Source organism: Manis javanica, chromosome 1 (genome assembly GCF_040802235.1).
Source record: "Manis javanica isolate MJ-LG chromosome 1, MJ_LKY, whole genome shotgun sequence".
In the NCBI taxonomy this organism is placed as follows: Eukaryota; Metazoa; Chordata; class Mammalia; order Pholidota; family Manidae; genus Manis; species Manis javanica.
In genome coordinates this window covers 160,272,297-160,294,903 of record NC_133156.1, presented here as the reverse complement: position 1 = coordinate 160,294,903, position 22,607 = coordinate 160,272,297, and the positions used below count along the sequence as shown (strand labels likewise).

Sequence of the window (22,607 nt, the reverse complement as noted above, 5' to 3'; positions counted from 1 at the left end):
GAGCCCGAAGGCCCCCCACCGTGATATGCAGCCCACTGTGCATTCCTCCCAGCCAGCAATGGCTTGCAAACCGGCTGCCCCAGCCATTGAGCCAGGCCAGCCAGAGGGAGGCCACAACTACAGCAGCCACAAGAGCAAAGCATAGAGGCATCTCCCTGCACACTTGGCCTACTGGCCCTGGCAGTGGAGACAGTCACTGCAGCTAGAAGCAGCAACTCCAGAGAGTATAGCTTCTGGGTACTAGAGGATACCACATATAAATGTGAAATGTCAAAGGAACCTGGTTCAAACCAAAATCCCACAAACACCAGAAAGGGGGCCAAGTGAAACAACTCATTAATCTTCCTGAAAGAGAATTCAAAATAAAAATAAATATGCTCATGGAAGTACATAAAATTATTCCAGAACTCATGGAAGAATTCACAAATGAGATTCAATCATTAGAGAATACAGTATCTGAAAGGAAACATACAATGGAGGGATTTAAAAGCAGGTTAGATAAAGTAGATGAGATGGTAAATGAAATAGAAATTACAGAACAAGAATACAAAGAAGCTGAGGCAGAGAGAGAAAAAAGGATCTCTAGGAATGAAAGAACATTGAACTATGTGACCAATCTAAACAGAACAATATATAGGGGTACCAGAAGAAGAAAAGGAAAACGGATAGAAAGTGTCTTTGAGGAGGTAATTACTGAGAATTCCCCCAATCTGGGGAAGGAGATACTCCCTCAGGCCGTGGAGGTGCACAGATCTCCCAACACAAGGTACCCAAGGAGAACACCACCAAGACATATAATAACTAAAAAGGCAAAGATCAAGGATAAGGACAGACTATTAAAAGCAGCCAGAGAGAGAAAAATGATCAAATACAAAGGAAAACCCATCAGGCTATCATCAGACTTCCCAGCAGAAACCTTACAGGCCAGAAGGGAGTGGCATGATATATTTAATGCAATAAAGCAGAAGGGCCATGAACCAAGAATACTCTACCTGGCAAGATTATCGTTTAAGTTTCAAGGAGGGACTAAACAATTTCCAGATAAGCAAAAGCTGAGAGAATTTACCTCCCACAAACCATCTCTACAGTGTATTTTGGAGGGACTGCTATTGATGAAAGTGCTCCTAAGGATAAATAGCTGTCACCAGAGAAAATAAAAACACAGTAAAGAAAACAATTGATTATGAAGCAGATACAAAATCAAATCAACTATCTCCAAAGTCAGTCAAGGGATAGACAAAGAGTACACAATGATACCTAATATATAGAGAATGGAGGAGGAAGGAAATGGAAGAAAAATAAAAGAACCTTTAGATTGTGTTTGTAATAGCATAATGTGAGTTTAATTAGATAGTAAGGAAGTTACCCTTGATCCTTTGATAACTACAGATCTAAAGCCTGCAATGGCAATAAGTACATATCTATCGATAATCACCCTAAATGTAAATGGTCTGAATGCACCAATCAAAAGACATAGAGTCACTGAATGGATAAAAAAAAAAAGACCAGTCCATATGCTGCCTGCCAGAGACTCACTTTAAACCCAAAGACATACACAGTCTAAAAGTGAAGGGATGGAAAAAGGTATTTCATGCAACTAATAGGGGGAAAAAAGCAGGAGGTGCAGTACTTGTATCAGACAAAATAGACTTCAAAACAAAGAAAGTAACAAAACAAAGAAGGACATTACATAATGATAAAGGGGTCAATCCAACAAGAAGATATAACCATTATAAATACCTATGCACCCAACACAGGAGCACCTACATATGTGAAACAAATACTAACAGAATTAAAGGAGGAAATAGAATGCAAAAAAAAAGGAAATAAAATACATTCATTTTAGGGGACTTCAACACTCCACTTAATCCAAAGGACAGATCAAACAGACAGAAAATACATAAGGAGACAGAGCCACTGACCAACACATTAGAATAGATGGACCTAACATATCTACAGAACACTCCACCCAAAAGCAGCAGGATACACATTCTTCCCAAGTGCACATGGAACATTTTCAAGAATAGATCATATACTAGGCCACAAAAAGAGCCTTGGTAAATTAAAAAAGATTGAAATAGTACCAATCAGCTTCTCAGACCACAACAGTGTGAAACTAGAAATAAATTATGCATAGAAAACAAAAAAGCCCACAAAAACATGGAGGCTTAACAACATGCTCCTAAATAATCAGTGGATCAATGACCAAATAAAAACAGAGATGAAGCAATATATGGAGACAAATGACAACAATAATGCAACACCGCAAAATCTGTGGGATGCAGCAAAGGCTGTGCTAAGAGGGAAGTATATTGCAATAAATGCTTACCTCAGGAAAGAATAACAATCCCATATGAACAGTCTACACTCACAATTAACAAAACTAGAAAAAGAAAAATAAATGAGGGCCAAAGTCAGAAGGAAGGACATAATAAAGATTAGAACAGAAATAAATAAAACCGAGAAGACTAAAACAATAGAATCAATGAGAACAGGAGCTGCTCCTTTGAGAAAATAAAATGGATAAACCCCTAGCCAGACTTATCAAGAAAAAAAGTGAGTCTACACACATAAACAGAATCAGAAATGAGAAAGGAAAAATCACTATGAACTACAAAGAATTGTTAGAAAATACTATGAAAAACTATATGCTAACAAATTGGATAACCTAGAAGAAATGGACAACTTTCTAGAAAAATACAACCTTCCAAGGCTGACTCAGGAAGAACCAGAAAATCTGAACAGACCAATTATCAGCAACAAAATTGAATTGGTAATCAAAAAACTACCTAAGAACAAAACTCCTGGACCAGATGGCTTCACCACTGAATTTTATCAAACATTTAGTGAAGACCTAACACCCATTCTCTAAGTTTTCCAAAAAGTAGAAGAGGAAGGAATCCTTCCAAACTCATTCTATGAGGCCAGCATCACTATAATACCAAAACAGGCAAAGACACCACAAAAAAAGAAAATTTACAGACGGATATCCCTGATGAGCATAGATGAAAAAATACTCAATATATTAGCAAATTGAATTCAAAAATACATCAAAAAGATCATCCATCATGATCAAGTAGGATTTATTTCAGGGATGCAAGGACGATACAATGTTTGAAAATCCATCAACATCATATACCATATAACAGACAGGACAGCAACATGATCATCTCCATAGAAGCTGAAAAAGCATATGATAAAATTCAACATCCATTCATGATAAAATCTCTCAACAAATTAGGTATAGAGGGCAAGTACCTTAACGTAATAAAGGCCAATATATGACAGACCCACAGCCAACATCATACTTAACGGTGAGAAGCTGAAAGCTTTTCCTTTAAGTTCAGGAACAAGACAAGAATGCCCACTGTCCCCACTTTTATTCAACATAGTTCTGGAGGTCCTAGCCACGGCAATCACATAACACAAAGAAAGAAAAGGCATCCAGATTGCTAAGGAAGAAGTTAAACTGTCACTGTTTGCAGATGACATGATATTGTACACAGAAAACCCTAAAGAATCCACCCCAAAACTACTAGAACTAATATCTGAATTCAGCAATATGGCAGGATACAAAATTAATACACAGAAATCTGTTGCTTTCCTATACACTAATGATGAGCTAGCAGAAAGAGAAATCAGGAAAGCAATTCCATTCACAATTGCATCAAAAAGAATAAAATATCTAGGAATAAACCTAACCAAGGAAGTGAAAGACCTATACCCTGAAAATTACAAGACACTCATGAGAGAAACTGAAGATACCAGTAAATGGAAATACATTCCATGCTCATGGATAGGAAGAATTGATATTGTCAAAATGGCCATCCTGCTTAAAGCAATTTACAGATTCAGTGCAATTCCTATCAAAATACCAACAGCATTCTTCAACGAACTAGGGAAAATTGTTCTAAAATTCATATGGAACCACAAAAGATGCTGAATAGCCCAAGCAATCATTCTGAGAAGGAAGAATAAAGCTGGGGGGGATTATGCTCCTCAACTTCAAGCTCTCCTACAAAGCCACAAGGATCAAGATAATTTGGTGCCAGCATAAGAACCGACACAGATCAATGGAATAGAATAGAGAGCCCAGATATAAACCCACACATATAATAAGGCCAATTAATATATGATAAAGGAGCCATGGACATACAATGGAGATATGACAGCCTCTTCAACAGCTGGTGTTGGCAAAACTGGACAGCTACGTGTAAGAGAATGAAACTGGATTGTCTAACCCCACACACAAAAGTAAACTCAAAATGGATGAAAGACCTGAATGTAAGTCATGAAACCATAAAACTCTTGGAAGAAAACATAGACAAAAATCTTCTGAATATAAACATGAGCAACTTCTTCCTGAATGCATCTCCTCGTATAAGGGAAACAAAAGCAAAAATGAACAAATGGGACTAAATCAAGCTAAAAAGCTTCTGTACAGCAAAAGACACCATCAGTAGAACAAAAAGGCATCCTACAGTATGGGAGAATGTATTTGTAAACGACATATCCGACAAGGGGTTAACATCCAAAATATGTAAAGAACTCACACACCTCAACACCCAAAAAGCAAAGAACCCGATTAAAAAATGGGCGGAGGATATGAACAGACACTTCTCCAAACAAGAAATTCAGATGGTCAACAGGCACATGAAAAGATGCTCCACATCGCTAGTCATCAGGGAAATGCAAATTAAAACCACAATGAGCTATCACCTCACACCAATTAGGAACAACAAATGCTGGTGAGGATGCGGGGAAAGGGGAACCCTCCCACACTGTTTCGGGGAATGTAAATTAGTTCAGTCATTGTGGAAAGCAATATGGAGGTTCCTCAAAAAACTAAAAATAGAAATACCATTTGACTCGGGAATTCCACTCCTATGAATTTATCCAAAGAAAACAAATTCTCAGACTCAAAAAGACATCAGTAGATGAATGGATAAAGAAGATGTGGTACATATACACAATGAACTACTATTCAGCCATAAGAAAGAAACAAATCCTACCATTTGCAACAACATGGATGGAGCAGATGGAGAAAGACAAATACCAAATGATTTCCCTCATTTGTGGAGTATAATGACAAAGCAAAACTGAAGGAACAAAACAGCAGCAGACTCACAGACTCCAAGAAGGAACTAGCGGTTACCAATGGGGAGTGGTGGGGTAGGGTGGGTGGGGAGGAAGGGAGAAGGGAATTGACGTGCATTATGATTAGTACACAGGGTGTGGGGGGGTTCATGGGGAAGACAGTGTAGCACATAGAAGACAAGTAGTGACTCTGTGACATCTTACTACACTGATGGACAGTGACTTCAGTGGGGTTTAGGGGGGACTTGATGATATGGGTGAATGTAATAACCACATTGTTTTTCATGTGAAACCATGAGTGTATATCGATACCGTAAAAAATAATGATAAATAAAAATAAAAATGGAAAAAATAAATGTGAAAATGGATGAACTTTTTCATAATTTGACTTTTATAAATTCAAATGCTTGTAAACCTAATTTTTCCATAACAATTTGTATTTTGCCTGTCAGAATCCTTACTTTTAAGTAGAACAAGATTTTTAATGGAAACAGCATATTGTCCTAGGGTTTTCTAGCTGGAAGCCTTTAAGGGAGGGTGGAGTGTGCTGTGCTAGTAATTTAATTGGGCTTTATTTCAGTCTTAACACTTTTTCAGAATCTGGATAAACTCAGAAAATTTACTGTGTGGTATTTCTTTAAACCCACATGAGAAGTTTATTCCCTAAGCTTTTGATTTATTAAATTCTGCTCATTAAAAGACAGTTCTGCAATCCTGTCCTATTTCCAGAAAAAACATGACCTTTCTTTTTGGAAAATTATAGTCTTGGCTCTGGAGAAGTGACTGAAATCTGAACTCTGGAATACACCAAGTCTTAGACTCTTCTGTCTCTAATGGCAAGTAAAGTTGTTTAAATTGGTCAACTAGTAGATCTGTCTAAGCCATGACATTCTGCAGTCCTGCCAAAGTTATTCTCATAAAATGTGGATGTTTGGTACAAAATTGCTTCAATTTCTCTCTACTTGAAGCCTAAAAATTTTAGCCTTTAATATCCTGGGAAAAATAACTAAATCAGATGCTCCAGAGAAATGCCCTGTATGGCTTTTTGGATGACATGTATGAACTTCATACAACATATACGTGCAATACAAATAGCATACTTCTATAATTATAACATGGTTGTTTCAATACCTGAATATATAGCCTCATTTGTGAAACAGATTTATTTTTCCAGGGAAAGCTCATTAGAAAAAAACAAAAAAAAAAGGAAACTCTCTTAATATTTTTGCTGCCTGAGTAGCCAATGCCCAGGTATGGGAGAAGCAGGGAAACCCCTCAGCACATTCACTAAATTAATACATGCGTTAAAATGTATACTCAAATGTCTGGTTACTGCCTTGTACACCCTTGAGAGGTCCTGAATTTAACTCAGCATGTGACTCAATTCCCTTTAAAGCCATCTGACCCCACCCCAACATCCCCATCTCTTTCCATGGACCCTCATTCACGGTTGTGGTATATGAAAGGGACCCCCAACATTGGCTGGATCACAGCCTCCTCCATGAACCCCAGGCGCTGTCCACCCACACACTTTGAGACACATTTTCCTTTAGCACCTTCACCACCACATCCCCTTCCTTTTAAAAAAAAACACTGGACCTTCCTGGAGGTTAGCTCTGCACGAAGCTGTCAAGGCAGAACCCTTCAGCCCCTTACGGTTTGATGCCCCCCGAGGCTGTTGAGGACTGGGATGTAACCTCTCCACTTCTTCCTTGCTGCCCCCACAGGAAAGCATATCTTTCATTTTAAGGATTCTTTAGTAATCACGAAAAGTAAACTGTCATGGGTGAGAAAGAAGCACAGCTAATGGGCACTGGAGAGTTAAAAAGCACACGAAGTTCATCCTAGTGGCTCTGATCTTTGGGAGGCCAGCAGTGACTGACTGGCATGACCCAAGGAAAGGAGAAGCTGGAAGAGCCTGCAGGGCTGGACAGAAACCTGAGAAACCGAGGCAGGCCAGGGATTTTCAGTCCTTCAAACCACACAGTTAAATGTGTGCTCAACATTTACTTAAAGCCACAGAGTTGACATCTGAGTGGGCCATTTTGTAGATTTCCACTAGAAGGGTCTGTTTGCTGCAACAAGAAGTAGAATCTACTCACATTCCATCAGCTATATGCAAACTTGAGTCAGCTTGCACCAGACCATTCTGATGTATGATGATGACATTATCACCCCCCTTTTGGATGGTGGCCATGGACACGTCAGTGCTCAGTTCCTCTCTAGATGCTGTGAGCCAGTTACAAAGGACAGGATCACACCTGCAGAGAGTGGGAGTAGGGGGTCAGGATCAGAGAAGTTATCCCAAAGGGTCATTAAGGTATGAAAGGCCTGAGGCAAGTTTCAGGTGCTTGAGCCCAAGGAAGAATAAATAGGCAGTGTGAGGAGAGAAGGAAAGGAGAGCAAGTGTCATTAGTTTCAAACAAAGTGCAACTCCCCTTCTTCTTTGTTAAAAGAACCCTCATTTTGTGTGGGACAGCAATGTGTGTTGGCCAGGCCAAAAAAACAACAAAAACCATCATTAGGCTAAGGGAATCATGACTTTCCCATTTGTCTTTGGCAGGTATTTGCTTTCTCAGCCATGATCAGAAGGCAGGCTCAACACCACCCAATGACTGGTGGAAAGATGCTGGGGGTTTCTGGAAAGGCCCTTGTTTTCTTACATGGGGACATGGGGAGAGTTTGCCTGTCCATCTCCACTTCCTGCTTTAAGTGAAGTTAAGAAACATGGAGGTGCAGCATTCATCCTATTACAGGATGGAAAGGCCCAAGCTCTTTATGATACCGGTGGAGACGTTATTGTTCTTCCTGGGATCGTGTCTCAGAGGCGACGAAAAATGAAACCAGCAGACAAGAGTGTGGAGCAACCAGAAAAGATTTTAATGAGGAGTGAAAAGAAAGGCTCCTGCTAATCAGGAGGGGCTCCAAGGGAGGAGCCCGTTAAGGTGACACTGTCTCGGGGATTATAAACTTCTTGAAAGGGGCAAGTCCATATGATCAGTTGGGAGGTGTTGCTAGGACCAGGATGGTATCTGAAGACTCCCTTGTTTCTCAGGCTGAATTCTCCAGATGTCCAGGATGTGGCTTTTGGTTTACTGTGAAGCCTTGACCCTAGTTCCCTCCTGACTTCTCCTTACCAGAGCCTTGAGTTCTATCTGCCTGTCCCAGTAAGTCCTGCCTCAATCCCCCATCAGAAGAGGTAACCATACTGCCATTAGGGAGAAGGGCGAAGACTGCTCAGGCTACTTCCTGCTGTCAATGGGCGACGACTGAGGAATGGCAGCTCGGATTCACTCTGAGTGGCCTATCTAGTGTCTCCTGGTAAAAGCTGAGAGGGACTGTCATGGGGGTTAAATTTGCATCACCATCTGGAGCTTGATGGCTTCTAGGTGAGAAGACACAAATTTAATTAGAAGATTAAGTAAACTAGGTCCAAGTATGAGAGCAAATACTACCACTCTAAAGAGGGGAATGAACGATGCCAACCAGGGCTACACCCACCCCATGAGGGATTTGAAGATCTGGACTAGCCAGGAGTCTTGTGTCTCTCTTTTCATTAGCTCATCAAAAAAGTGGATATTCTTTTTGATCTCTTCTAGATTCTCTTCTACTAGACCTGAGGTATTGACATAGAAACAGCAGGTCTCATTGAGCATAGCACAGGTGCCAGTGGCCTCAGCAGTGAGCAAATATAAGGCTCTCCTATTCTGGAGGACCACTTGAGCTAAAGAATCCAAAGCTTTTTGCTGGGCTTCTATTGCGGCCACTGTCACTTTCCAGGTGCCCTGCATTAGTAGGGAGATGTTTCTAATGCTCCTCTCGAGTTCGGGAATCCCTATAAACCAAAAGAGGCCACGGAATATGGAGTATCCCAGGCCATTCAATTCTAACATAGGGTTATTGGTGGCTAGTCCACTGAAATCAGGGGTCTGGGGCACTAGGCTTCGTCTCGGCCGGTGCCGCAGTGACACATCCAGAAAGGATCCCAGGTTAGGCAGTTGCCCGGAGGTGGGGAAGGAAGTATTGTTAAGAGTCAGTACATCAGGTATGGCTGCAATTATTGTGCACCGCCCTCTCCATCCCCTAGGCAGGGTCAAGTACACATTAGTTCCACAAAGGAAGAATAGTCCGGTTCCAGCCAGTGTGACTCCAGTGGACCATCCTTGTAGCCAAGCATATTTGTGTGAGGTAGGGAGGCTACTATAATTGGCTAAAATAGAAGGATCCCATGGTCCCCAGGGGTCAAAAGTAGAGGGTCGTATGCCTGTGAAATAATCATCTGCACATAAGGGAGAGAAGTCAGCAACGGACTGGTTATGAGTATGAGGAATCTGACAGCGAAGGCTTCTGAAAATGAGTTGAATGACATTAAAGGGAGGGTAAGGTTGGGGACTGCCACTGGAGATGTTGAGGACTGTCCCTGTCTCAGTTCCAATACCAAGAGTCTCTTGCCCCAATGAATTGTTGACTATGGTCCAAGACTCGCTAGCATAATGTTTGGTGGCATTGAATTTATTATTGCCCCACCATAACCAGAGGCCAGAGGTGTTGCCTCGGAAATATGGCTCCCAGGTGGTGGTGTGGGTAAGGCTAAAGACGTCAAAATCTTCCTCTTCAATGGAATCCCCCTGGAATTGTGGTTCCCACTCATGAAAGGTATGATTATACATAAAGGTGGTATTACAGAAAGAAGAGTTGAGGACTCCTAAAAGAGGACCAGTGCCCCAGGAATTAGAGAAGCACAGACTGGCTTTGGCAGCTAGGCGATGGACTTTGCCTACTTGTTCAGCTGGTGTTGGAGAGACCCACTGTGGATCGAAGGGTCGCGGACCTCCACCAACCCCAGCATTTCTGGTGGTAGTGTAAATTGTATAAGAAAACCCCCAATACTGTGCTATAGTATTAGCAATAGTTTCTAGTGATATCGGAATGCCAAGGAGACCTATATCATCCTCCAGATGATCTCGGCGGGGGCAGATCCAGCAGTTGGTTTGGTTAGTTAGATTAGCAATTTTGTTAATTACCGGAGTTAGGGGATGCACTGCTGCCTGGAGAGGAACCAGTAAGGAAGGAGTCAATAATAGTAATAATGACGGGGTTAAGGCCATTGCTTTTCAAGGTTTAAACCCAACAGGGACAGAAATACTTCCAACCAATGGAAGGAGGTTCACAATAACACAGGAGAAAATGGAAAATAACAAGTCCCACTCCCACAACAACGCCAAGAAAGATTCAGGAATCTGGAATCATGGGTACTTATCTTGGGTGTTTGTTGCTTGAAAAGGTGCTTCAGATCGTCTACAAGCTTGCAGGAATATTGAGGCAGGGAGTCCTCCTCGTTCACAGTGGAGCTTGTTTTTTCAGACAGCCAGTGCTTCAGTAGGAAGTGATGTATCCAAGACTGTGTCCCGTCACTTCTGCTGCAGTGGGAGTGGAGAGGATTATAGTGTGTGGTCCCTCCCAGATAGGTGAGAGGGAAGGGGAGATAGGGGACACTTTCCTGGCCAGGACCAAGTCTCCTGGCTCAAATAAAGGCTTTCTTTCCCTTCTCTTTTGAGCTTCTTCCAGTTTCTGAAGCATTCATTGGAAATGGGCCAGGGAGGTGACCTGCCTTACTTGTGCAGCTGTCTTTGTATTGGGGAGGAAGTCATTGGTCAAGAAAGGCCTGCCATACAGCAGCTCAAAGGGACTAAGGCCTGCTCACTGAGGGGTATTTCTGACACATAGGAGTGCAATGGGAAGAAGGGCAATCCAAGGGAGCTCTGTTTCCTGGGTCAGTTTCCTTAGGTGTCATTTTGTGATTGCATTTGCTCTTTCTACTTTATATGAAGATTGGGGTCTCCAAGAGCAATGGAGGTGATACTGTATTCCCAGACCTAAGGAGACTCCCTGGGTGATTATAGCCTTAAAGGCCGGCCCATTATCACTGCAGGCTTTTGGGCAATCCAAACCAGGGGATGATCTCGTTTACTATGGTCTGGACTACCTCCGTTGCCTTCTCAGTCCTGCAGGGGAAGGCCTCTAACCACCCAGTAAAAGTATCCACCCATACAAGTAGATATTGAACTCCCTTAGCCTTGGGCATGTGTGTACAGTCAATTTGCCAATCCTCTCCTGGGTACATCCCAGTCCTTTGTATCCCTGTCAAGGCTAATCAATGGTTGAGGGAATTGTTCTTCTGACATACCTCACAGGAGCTTGTTATCTGTCTTAATGGTATCTGGAAGCCCTGTCCCAATGAACAACCTACTGGCCAGCTGGTGGTCCCATCCCTCCCAAGATGGAAGGACTGGGGGAGAGTATTTAACCTGTTGGCTGATGGCAAGAGAAGCTTCCCTTCCTCGATTTGGAACCACCCTGAGGTCTACAAGATTAACCCCTCTTGGAAGGCCATATCTGTCTCTTGTTGGGAATACTGGGGTTTGACTTAGGGAATGCTCCCCCAACAGGGGGGCTATAGTGAAGGTAGACTGAGTTGCTCAGGCTGCCTCTCAGGCTGCATAGTTGGCCCTTCGGTTTCCCTCTGACACCTCATCTGCTCCCTTCTGATACCCCCAGCAATGTATAACTGCCACTTCCTTGGGGAGGATCACAGTGCATAGAAGCCAATTCATGATGATATTTAATAGGGGATGCATTTGCACTGAGGGAGTTCCTTTCCAAACTGCAGCATGGGCATGGAGAACTAGGAAAGCATATTTACAGTTAGTGTATATGTTAGCCTTCTGTCCCCTACTCACTTCCAGAAACCAGTTAGAGCTTCTGCCAACTAGGTGCTGGTTCCTGGAGAAAGGGGGTAACTCTCAATGGTTTCAGTGAGAGATACTACTGCATATCCTACCCTCCAGGTTCCTACTTCCACAAATGAACTCCCAGAAGAATACTAACCAAAGTGGTCTCAGACTCTGAGTTGCCTATCTGAAAGACACCAGAGAAGAGAAGGGCATCCATCCCCTTTTCTGTTTCTGGTGTCTGAAAGACAAGGCATCGCTTGGCCTGTCCCTTCCCTCTTACAGGGAAGTCTGTGCCCCCTCCCATACTCATGACAGCATCAGGGGAGGGTCCATTCCCAGACCTGAGGCATAGTCACACTGTGGTGCCACTGAGCCATCCAGGGACGGACACTGGGCCCTCTCGGTCTGAGATGCAACTGTCCAGTTCTCAGTCTGAAGTACAGATCTTGGTATGCCTCCCGTGCCATGGTATGGAACCATCGCCATAAGAGATGTCGTAAGGTATTTTCCACTAGGGCAGGAGACCTGACCCACTGAGTGCTGAGGAGGTCCTTCCTGACCCTGGAGCTTAGATTGAGAAAGTTGTCCAGTTGAAACAGGAAAAAGTGGGAACAATAGCCACTCTGCATGTAACTCAGAAGCAGCACACAGGAGGTCATGATTATCAGGTCGTACTCAAACCTGACCCAGTCTTCCAATCCTGTACCCTACTGACACCTCAATAGATGGTGACACAAGAAGGTCATTCCTCTCCCATAATCAAGGGGTCAGAATCCTCTGCCCAGTTGGCACCTCACGGCCAGGGCTGGGATCCATGGGACAATTTGTTTCTTTCAAGTGGGGACCACCCAGACATCTGCTTTTACATCTCGTATAGGACACCAGAGACAAGGAGTAAGAATTGTGCCCAATATCCTACCAGATTGATAGGTGCTGAATTATCCTAAATACCGAGTATAGAGAGTGTGGAAGAAGGCGCTAGAAAGGTCCCAGAGAGGGAAAATCATCTCACGACAGAGGGTAAAGAATCACTTGATCTGTGTAGGGTGATTCCATGGGGGCTTGCAGGAAGTTGCCCAAGTCACTCTCACAAATGAGGATACTCAGGGGAACCTTCCTCCGAGCCTCCCCCACCTTCTTAGGTGAGCGAGACAGAAAAGGAGAAGCAGCTCCTTAAGAATATCCAGTTGGGCAGTTGGGGTCTGAGTTTTGAAAGAAGACTTTACAGTGTCCCCTGAGGAGTGGACTCAGCAAGGATCTCGCAGTTGTCTGCTTGTCTCCCTCAGCCCCTTGCATTCAAGAATAGCTTTGAAAGAGAATTCTGACCCTCACTCGGCTGACATTCCCAGGCCTTGGGGGATCAACCAAGCAGGACTCAGAGGAACCTAACGCCAGATTCTTAAGGTTCGCAGTCATGCTAATTGTTCTTAACTGGCTGACAGGTACTCGGTGTTACGCGCACTCCGCATGGCTTTAAAAAAGGACAGCGCAAGAAAGATGCTCGTTGCAACCAGTACTCACCCTTCGACGTCTTATCCTGAACCAGCCCCCAAAAGATGATGCCGGTGGAGATGTTACCGTTCTTCCCAGGATCGTGTCTCGAAGGATGAAGCCAGCGGATGAGTACGGAGCAACCAGCAAAAATTTTAATGAGTTGAAAAGACTCCCGCTAATTAGGAGGGGCTCAAAGGGAAGACCCCGTTAAGATTGGCACTGTCTACGGGATTTCAAGCTTCTTGAAAGGGACCTGGATGGGATAAAAAGAATTCCTTATTTCTCAGGCTGAATTCTCCAGATGTCCAGAATGTGGCTTTTTGTTTACTGCGGATCCATGACACTAGTTCCCTCCCGAGTACTTCTTACTGTGGCCTTGAGTTCTACCTGCCTGCGTTCCACCAAGGCCTGCCTCACATACGTGATCCCAGAGCCCCTGCTCAAGCGCTGAAGCCTGCCTACAGCCTTCCTGTCGCGGGAGACGGTGAGCACCCGCCAGCGAGCTGTATTTTGCTCATCTGCACGGCGCTGCACACACGTTCAGTTAACGGTGGCCGAATCAATGAGAGACTGGGAAAAACAAAAGAGCGGCTGCTCCTCCCGGGCCTGCTCCTATCCAACGGTGGCTTGAGTTTTGGCTCCCTCCGAAGACTTAGACAAAACCCTCAAATCCCTCCTGCGCCTCCCACGCGCGGAGCAGGAGGAAACTCCGCCGCAGGGAGCAGACAGAGCGCACGGCGTTACACACTGGGGCGCGCGGCGGGAGCGCGCAGCTGCGGCCAGCCCGGGCCCCGCCCCCCAAGGCCGCTCGCCTTCCACGGGTCGCGCGGCGTGCGTCACGTACGTAAGAGCCGCTTGCACCGCGCCTCCACCCTTTCCCACCACACCCCCAAGCCCGCCGCCTCCAGGCGACCCGGAAGTTGTATTCGCGGCGCTGCTGTCCGTCTCCCACAATACGTCGCGCTCTTCCTTGCGAACCTGGCTCCGGCAGAGTAGGTATGGGCGCTAGGTGCCGGTTTCAGGGATCTGGTTCCATCCCCGCCACGGAGTGTGCTGACCGGGACCACGGGCTCTGTCCTGAACCGGCCCGAGGCTCCGCGTTCCGGGGGGACGGGAATACGCGCTACATTTAAGGGCTCCCGTAGCCTGGGAGGGAGAGCGACCAGGCTTGGAGCAGCCGGGGCCGCAGGGGTTTGCGGGGTGGGGGCATCTGCGGGGCGCGGATGCTTGGACCCGGCGTGGGCGGCTTGGCTTAGCCCAGACCCGGGGCTTCAGGGAATGGCCGGATCCTCTGCAACCGAATGCGTCCTCTCTGGTCTGAGCCGGCTCGTCTCCTTGGTTTAGATGGCTCCTGCAAAGAAGGGTGGCGAGAAGAAGAAGGGCCGTTCCGCCATCAACGAGGTAGTGACCAGGGAATACACCATCAACATTCACAAGCGCATCCATGGAGTGTGAGTATGCTTGCACTGGGCCAGATTCCTGCTTGCACGGGCTCCCGAGCTCAGCCTCCGGTGTCACTGAGGTCTGCCCAATACTGAAGGCTGGGTGCTTAGAAATTAAACATTTCTTAATATTAACAAATCTGTATTCCGAAGACCCTATTTAAGATTTATAGAGTTTAACGTGTGACGCTCAGAGGTTCGTGACTGGAAACTTGACATTGCATAATAAAACTCGGGAGGAGCCACTTTGGGAAAACTTGGTGGTGATAAAAGTCATTCCACTCCGTGCTTTGCAATTGAATTCGACCTGGGCTGGCTAACGGATGAAAGACGTGGGTAGGAGGGAAAGCAACCCGGAATGCGAACACTTAAATGGATTGCTTTAGCCCTCTGACCCACACAGATACGTGCCCTCTGTAATAATTAGTGTTGGTTGGTTGAGAGACAGAAAAAGAATGTATTGGTGGGGTTGTAGGGCAATGTTTGTTTTTGAAGACGCTGGGGGAGTGCATTTGTGATGTACAGGAAGATTGAGAATGATAACCAATAATCTAGCCCTTGGTTTTTGCACTGGAGTTTGGGTTTTAGTTTTAAAGTTAGTGAGTTTCCCCCTTTTTCTGTATGGTGCTTACAGCTGAAAATGGAGACCAAATCTCTCGAGTATACTTTGGAGTATTTGTAATAACAAATGTTACATGGCAAAATACTCAGGCACCAGTCCAAGGAGCAAAATTTCTTGCACTTCACTGGGCAGTCCTCGTCTCGAGGCAGCTGATTCTGCGACGGATTTAAATGTGCAGTGGTGTCCACGTTGGGGCGGGCACTTCAGCTCTGCATTCCAAGCCGAGTGAGGACCGTGTGTAAGCATGTCTTATTTGGGAATCTCGGGTGGCTTCTGGGTCAAAAATCCACTGCCTTTTCTGTGCATTAACACTGCTTGTGAACAAGCACGTTCCACCCCAGGCCCCTTTATTTCAGGTAGGCATGCATTTGGGGTGCTTATGCAGCACTTAGCTGTCCTGGGCCCTGCGGATCAGCAGGGAACCAGAGAGGCTACTTAGTGCAGCAAGTCCAGCAACCAGATTTAGATACAAAACAGTAAAAACTGCCAAGTGGAAATTAAGTCACTGGGTGGAAAGAGTGCTGTTCTAAAGGCCACACAGATAATGGGATGTTTGGAAAGTGTGCTGTGAGCCATTACAGGTGATGAAGTGTTTCAGATACTTTGTGCTTTCTTACAAAATCCCCAAGTGGAGACCTACATGGTACTCGATCCTTTGGTCATTTCTCAGTCCTGACTTGATTGGCAGCAACTGGCAGTTCATTCTTCTGTAGAAAATGCTTTATTCCTTTTATGTCCAAAGACCCCACGCTTCTACCTGCTCCTTCTCAGTCTCTTTTGTTGGTTCCTCCTCACACCCCGTCTTCTTAATGTTGAGTGCCAGAACTCAGCCCCTCTGCTTTCCATCTACTCTTGGTAACAGCAATTAGTCTTAGGGCCTCAAATGCCCAGCCCCTGTTAACGTCTCCGCTTGGGTGTTATAGGCCTCTCAAACCAAACTCCTAACCTTTCTGTTTCTCTCATGGCCTTCTCTGTTTCACTGTGCACAAGTGAGCGTGTCCTGATGGCTCTGCCTTCCACTGCCAAGCCCACTGCACTGGTACCACCACCATCCTCTCTCTCTGTGTCGGATGGTTCCAGTTAGCAGCTCCTGGTTCCCTCCCGACCCCCAAACACCTGGTCTGTCCTCACACCCTCCATTGCCTTCCCATCTCACTTGTAGAAGCCAAAGTTCTTGCTATGTTTCCACAGAGCTGGGCACTTACTCTTTTATTAATTATACCAGACATGTACCTGATTCAGAGTAACTGGTTTTATGTTTACTTTTTTCCCTCTGCCTGAATGCTTTTCTCGGATCCCTGAGTGGCTTCCATCATTATCTTAGATTTTTATTCTGATGTGTCCTTGGGTGTCTTACTTAAAATGCAGTTTCATGTACTCTGTGTGTCGCCCACATAAGCTATGAGAAGAACGAGATTAGTCTGTTAGAGCTACTACTGTTGATTCCAGCACCTTTTATTTCTAGCTCCTTAAGTATTTGAGTGAGTGAGTGAAGTGCGGTTGCTTGATATACCCTAGAAATAACAAGGTGGCCGGCAAGGGTAGAACAGAGGGAGTAGGGAGAGGCATGGTAGAGCAAAGTGAAGTGGGGGTGTGTGGGGAGTCATGTGTTGTAGGCCACGGGAAGTCACAAAGGTTTTAGAGAGGAATTCTGTCACTTTGGCATGCTCCATGTGTTAGTGTTACTGGATTTCATAGGTTTGCTTCATACACAAGTGTGGGGCCCTGTGAAGTGCCAGGCACCCTGCCGTGTGTTGGAGAAGCCAGTACTCGGCATGGCCTCTTCCTGATGTCCAGTCCTGGGGTGATGGGACACCTCTTTAGACTTTGGTCTTTGCCCGACTTGGAATGGCCTTCACTTATCCAAATGCTTGATCATTTCAGCTTGTAGTTTTGGGTTTTCACGTAACTCCATTTTGACCTGAGGACACATATTTACTTAAGTGTTGTGTATTTTATGTGCAAGCGTCTTCTAATGTCATTTCTTTGATCATGTTGTCCTTGGGAGGTGATACTACTAGAGCCCGGATGTGTGTTTATCAGGAAAGGGTTGACTAGTGTGCACATTAGCGACTCCTGAGGGTCATAATAAGGAGCTCTGACTGTATATCACTGAAAGTGGGTTGTGCATCTTCAATGTTCCCGGTATTAACACTAAGGTGCTGGGCATTACAATGGTGTATAAAAAGATTTTTCCTCCCTTGTTAAGGTTTGGTTTAGAATGTTTTATGAAAATAGAACGTACTATATTATGTGTTTCATTTTATTTTGTACACATGCAATTCGTTTATTTACTTATGTTTGAAACTTAAGGGGTTTCAAGAAGCGTGCCCCTCGGGCACTCAAAGAGATCCGGAAATTTGCCATGAAGGAGATGGGAACTCCAGATGTGCGCATTGACACCAGGCTCAACAAAGCCGTCTGGGCCAAAGGAATAAGGTGCTAAAGTTACCTGTGTTACCTAAACTGTGTTACACAGTCACACTGCTCAACCACCTCATCCCACAGTCTGTATGTCAGTCATTAGCTAATGCATACGGAAGTATTAAATTATGACAGTGACTCCGGGTGGGGCAGAGTCTGCAGGGAAGCCCTGTAATGTGGCATTTGAACAGAGACCCCAGTGCTGAGTGAGCAGCAGTATGAGGGTCTGTAAGAGCACTGCAGAGAGTCAAACTTGGTGTGATCCGGGGGCAGAGGTCAGCCTAGGTGGAGTGGAGTGACTTGAACAACAGTGAATGAGGGTGGACAGTTGGGCAGGGGACAGATGTGGGTCTTACAGGTCAAAGCAAAGACAAGTGGGCAGTTTTACCCACACTCCCCCAGGGGCACTGCTGGCTCTCACTCCTGGGTCGCCGCAGGCCAAGGATTCTACTAAACATCCTACGGCACACAAGGTCTCATCCCCACCACAAGGAGCTATCCCACTCAGATGTAGCAGTGCTGAGATTCAGACCCTGCTTAATTAAGCAGAAAGGTGGTTTTTACAGTGGAGGGCTACACAAGGTCCAGGGCCAAAGTGGGACCAGCTAAGGGATTGGTGCTGGCGTGGACTGAGTGGTTACATGAGCCTGGACCGGGGTGCGGGGGACTGTAGTATTTTACGGTTAAGGTTGGTGGGATAATGGAGCTGATGCAGCCCTGCAGGGGGCCAGCACTGAGGGTTTGTCTGATAAAGGAGCCGCCAGCGAGCTCCCTTGAGATGGGGGGAGTGGTATCACATGAGCCAGGAGAACTCCTGAGTGTCAGAACACCTCGTGTCCTTAAATTGAAAAAGGAGAGTCAGCCCTAATGCTGCTGCTCAGATGTTGGGTACATGTTCAGTATGGCCCATGGGGTTTTTAGTGTTCGTCCAGATTGACGTTTTAACAGATAATACCATAAGCAGGACTTGGGTGTTGGTGATACAGGGAAGAGAGCTGGCGTGTTTGGTCCCACATTCTCTCTAAGTTAGGTATCAGTGGTGGCCGCCTGCCAAGACATAAACATTTAATGTCCACCTGTGGCTGTTTATCCTCCATGGAACTGATTAGACACCTGAGTGGCTGATGGGTCAGGTTAGGACAAGGACAGAGCATTGGGAGCATGTTATAGAAGTGGAGATGGGTATGCGAATCGAGCTGGCTTTGACTTTAGCAGAATTTTTATTTTTATTAGGAACGTCCCATACCGTATCCGTGTGCGGTTGTCCAGAAAACGTAATGAGGATGAAGATTCCCCAAACAAACTCTATACGTTGGTTACCTATGTCCCTGTCACCACCTTCAAAAGTAAGTTTTATTCCATCCCACAAAGCTATTTAAATTAAAAAATACCCTTGGCTGTTTTATAATGTGAATTTATCTGTCCAGCACCTGTTTGCCTGGCATCCTTCCAATAGGGAGGCTGAGTGGTTCTCTATGCAGAACAGGCAACATCAAGAAACCCTTTTTTAATTGTCCCAGTGTAGAAAATGCAGAAGGATACAAAACAGGTCCATACCTGAGTAGTAAAAAGGCCATGTGCAATACTATTACTTGCCTAAACCCTTCCAGAAAAGGTTTCTGGAGTGTTAAAGTAAAACATGGTGTGTGCACATGGAAGTTGACTGACTGGCTGTTGCTCTTTTTGTTTCCCCAGATCTACAGACAGTTAATGTGGATGAGAACTAACAGCTGATTGTCAAATAAAGTTAAAAAACTGCATTCGGGTTTGGTTTTCTTCTTCCACTTTCTATGCAATGTGTTTATGTATCTTAAAGTAAGGTTCTAATTACAAGGTCATTTGGAAAGTATTTTTCCTAAATACTACACCTGCACCCTTTTCTTCCAGCTGCTGGAGTTTTATTTGGACAGGGCCAAAACACGTTTTTAAAGGTCATGTTGAAGTTCAACCTGCCTTGAGAATGACTGTTTAGGTATTTAGGACATTGGAGGTGTGATGTTTTGAATGCTTTAACATTCAAGTTTCATTAAATCAAAGGTGAACATTTTTCCAGAAACTAGCATGTAGAACCCCATTGTCATTGGCCACTTTCCACATTTTAAGTAACTAAAGTGATGCAGTTGATATAGTATCTTAGATTTTTTTTTAAATTTTATTTTGGTATCATTAATCTACAATTACATGAAGGACATTATGTTTACTAGGCTCTCCCCTTCACCAAGTCCCCCCCACATACCCCTTCACAGTCACTGTCCATCAACATAGTAAGACGCTGTAAAATCACTACTTGTCCTCTCTGTGTTGCACAGCCCTCCTCGTGCCCCACCCCCCGCACTATACATGTTAATCGTAAAGCCCCCTTTCTTTTTTCCCACCCTTATCCCTCCCTTCCCACCCGTCCTCCCCAGTCCCTTTCCCTTTGGTAACTGTTAGTCCATTCTTGGGTTCTGTGATTCTGCTGCTGTTTTGTTCCTTCATTTTCTTTTGTTCTTGAACAAAAGAAATCATTTGGTACTAGTCTTTCTCCGCCTGGCTTATTTCACTAAGCATAATACCCTCTAGCTCCATCCATGTTGTTGCAAATGGTAGGATCTGTTTTTTTCTTATAGCTGAGTAATATTCCATTGTGTATATGTACCACATCTTCTTTGTCCATTCATCTGATAGTATCTTAGATTTAATGAAATACATTCAATATTTCTTTAAGCTCCTACCCAGTTATGTATTGTGTATATTTGTTGAAATGTATAGACTTCTAATAGAAAGGAAACAAATCCTACACATCCTACCATTTGCAACAGCATGGATGGCATTAGAGGGTATTATGCTCAGTGAAATAAGCCAGGTGGAGAAAGGCAAATAAATGATTTCCCTCATTTTGGAGTATAACAACAAAGCAAAACTGAAGGAACAAAACAGCAGCAGACTCAGAATCTGAGAAGGGGATTGAGGGGCATTATAATGAGCACACACAGTATAGGTAGGTCACAGGGAAGGCAGTACAGCATGGAGAAGACAAGTAGTGGCTTTATAGCATCTTACTATGCTGATGGACAGTGACTACAATGGGGTTGGTGGGGACTTGATAATATGGGTGAATGCTGAAACCACAATATTGCTCATGTGAAACCATAAGATTATATACATCAATGATACCTTAATTTTAAAAAAAAGGTACAGACTTCTAAAATAGGTTTTGATAGGGTAACCAGATTATGCTTAACTGTTCAGTTCCTATTTTAGTTCACTTACAGTGGTCCCATGAGGTATTTTGACTGCCAGGTTACATGGAGCTAAAGCCCTGCTAATAAATTCAGCCTGAAAGCAAGGTGTAAGATTATTTCTTCAGTGTTTACAGCAGTGATGTATATTAAAGCCTGCAGAAAAGCTCCCTTGTGTCCCCTATTGGAGATGGCAGTGCAGTGACAGTGGGCCTGGGCACCTCCTGCAGTGACCTGTGCTGCATGACAGGGGAGACATTTCCATTTTACCACTGACAATCCAGACCTTAGACACTGAAATTACATATAAACAAGGACAAAGTCAATACAAAAATTTCTTATTAAAAAACCTGGGGCTAATATTTGAAAGCATGGTTTGTACACATTTCATAAGAACACAAAGTAAATACAACAAAATATATATTAAAATGGTTTCAATTACCAGCATTGAAACAAAATTAGTGCAAGGAAAAGCATAATACAATTGCACAGACAGGGGCTCTTAGATCTTGAAAGTGAACTTGATTCTTGCTTTCTCCCATTAGCCAAGTGAAAAATAAGAGTGTGGGCTTCTCCAGGATTGAGTATGATACAGCTGACTCAAGTTCCATCTGAGAACAAAAGGGCACTAGAGCATCACACTAGAAATGCCCATTTCAGCAAATCTAATGAAAGTGAAATTGCAAGTCACAGCATCCAGGGACCTGATGTGTGGATACTCCATAGCACTGACAATATCCAACAGGTAATAAATAGAAATGCTTGAGGGCTGCATCAGTTGTGGACACCACGTTTCTTACCTGGCTATGCAGCTTGTAAAACATTCAAAATGAATTCCACTGAGATCTGGGCTTAGGGGCTGATCACCCACGAAACTGTGGGCTGTGCCTTGGTGTGGCCGACTCGGCTCAGTGACCCACCGTCCTGCTCCGCAGTTCTCAGTTTGAGTTCAGGCTGTGATTGGCGGCTCATTTCTACAGTTTTGAGGTTGTACTGATTGGTCTTTGCATTTTCAAGTTTGGATTTGATGTCCAGTGGCTTTTCAAAAAAGTTGACTAATGGTTGTTCAGTCAGAAGTGAAGCCAAAATATGTTCAAGGGAGACAGTCCAGTCCCCTTCTGCCTCTTCAGGAAATGCATGGGAGTCCTGGGGAATTGTGGCAGTGTCAGCTTCAGCAAAAACTGAGTCCTGCTCCGGAGAAAGAGCTGAAGCCTGCAGCCCCTCCCCACACTCCTGGGAGCAGCTCCCAGAGCTGCTGTGGAGTTGCCCTACCTCCCCAATCTGCAGCAGCAGAGTGGTCACCGTGGCAATGGCTTGATACAGGTTATTTTCTTCTGGGTCTTCATGGAACATACTGTACAGAGTTTTACAGAACTGGATAAATTCTCTCTGGAATTAAAAATAAAGTATATATAGCAGCATAACCAGGATGAAAATGCAATTTTTTTAAACTTTATACTTAGTTCTTGGAGAAAACCATAGTATTCTTTGAAGCAGAGTATAAGAAAAGATGGTCTCTGCCCTTTGAGAACAGTATTAGCAATGATGCCAGGGAATTCTGCCACACCTACAA

General features: G+C 44.4%; 2 protein-coding genes and 1 non-coding gene across 10 annotated transcripts in view; 1 reads left to right on the top strand and 2 right to left on the bottom strand.

Moving 5' to 3' along the window:
• Positions 1-7,954: 7,954 nt before the first annotated feature.
• On the bottom strand, positions 7,955-14,048 carry LOC108405154 (uncharacterized). The gene is made up of 2 exons (XR_012132654.1): positions 13,353-14,048; positions 7,955-10,517 (listed from the first exon to the last, which is right to left on the bottom strand). It is a non-coding gene; the product is annotated as an uncharacterized protein (transcript).
• Positions 14,049-14,181: 133 nt separating this feature from the next.
• Positions 14,182-19,573, top strand: LOC108405157 (large ribosomal subunit protein eL31). 2 transcript variants are annotated; one of them, XM_037019979.2, is made up of 5 exons: positions 14,182-14,321; positions 14,670-14,776; positions 17,703-17,828; positions 19,047-19,159; positions 19,509-19,573. In XM_037019979.2, exons 2-5 carry the CDS (start codon positions 14,670-14,672, stop codon positions 19,538-19,540), a joined length of 378 nt encoding a protein of 125 aa, XP_036875874.1. In that variant the 5' UTR covers positions 14,182-14,321; the 3' UTR covers positions 19,541-19,573. The 2 variants fall into 2 exon arrangements, with proteins under 2 accessions (XP_036875874.1, XP_036875876.1); XM_037019981.2 differs by having other exon boundaries at positions 14,287-14,317.
• Positions 19,574-20,748: 1,175 nt separating this feature from the next.
• Positions 20,749-22,607, bottom strand: part of TBC1D8 (TBC1 domain family member 8) — a 124,626-nt gene continuing 122,767 nt past the window's right edge. For 6 of the 7 annotated variants that reach the window (XM_037019986.2, XM_037019985.2, XM_037019987.2 and 3 more), the window contains one exon: positions 20,749-22,423. In XM_037019986.2, the coding sequence (XP_036875881.2) occupies positions 21,887-22,423 (537 nt within the window). In that variant the 3' untranslated portion in view covers positions 20,749-21,886. The remainder of the gene's footprint in view (positions 22,424-22,607) is intronic. The other variant, XR_005061757.2, reaches the window with a different exon arrangement.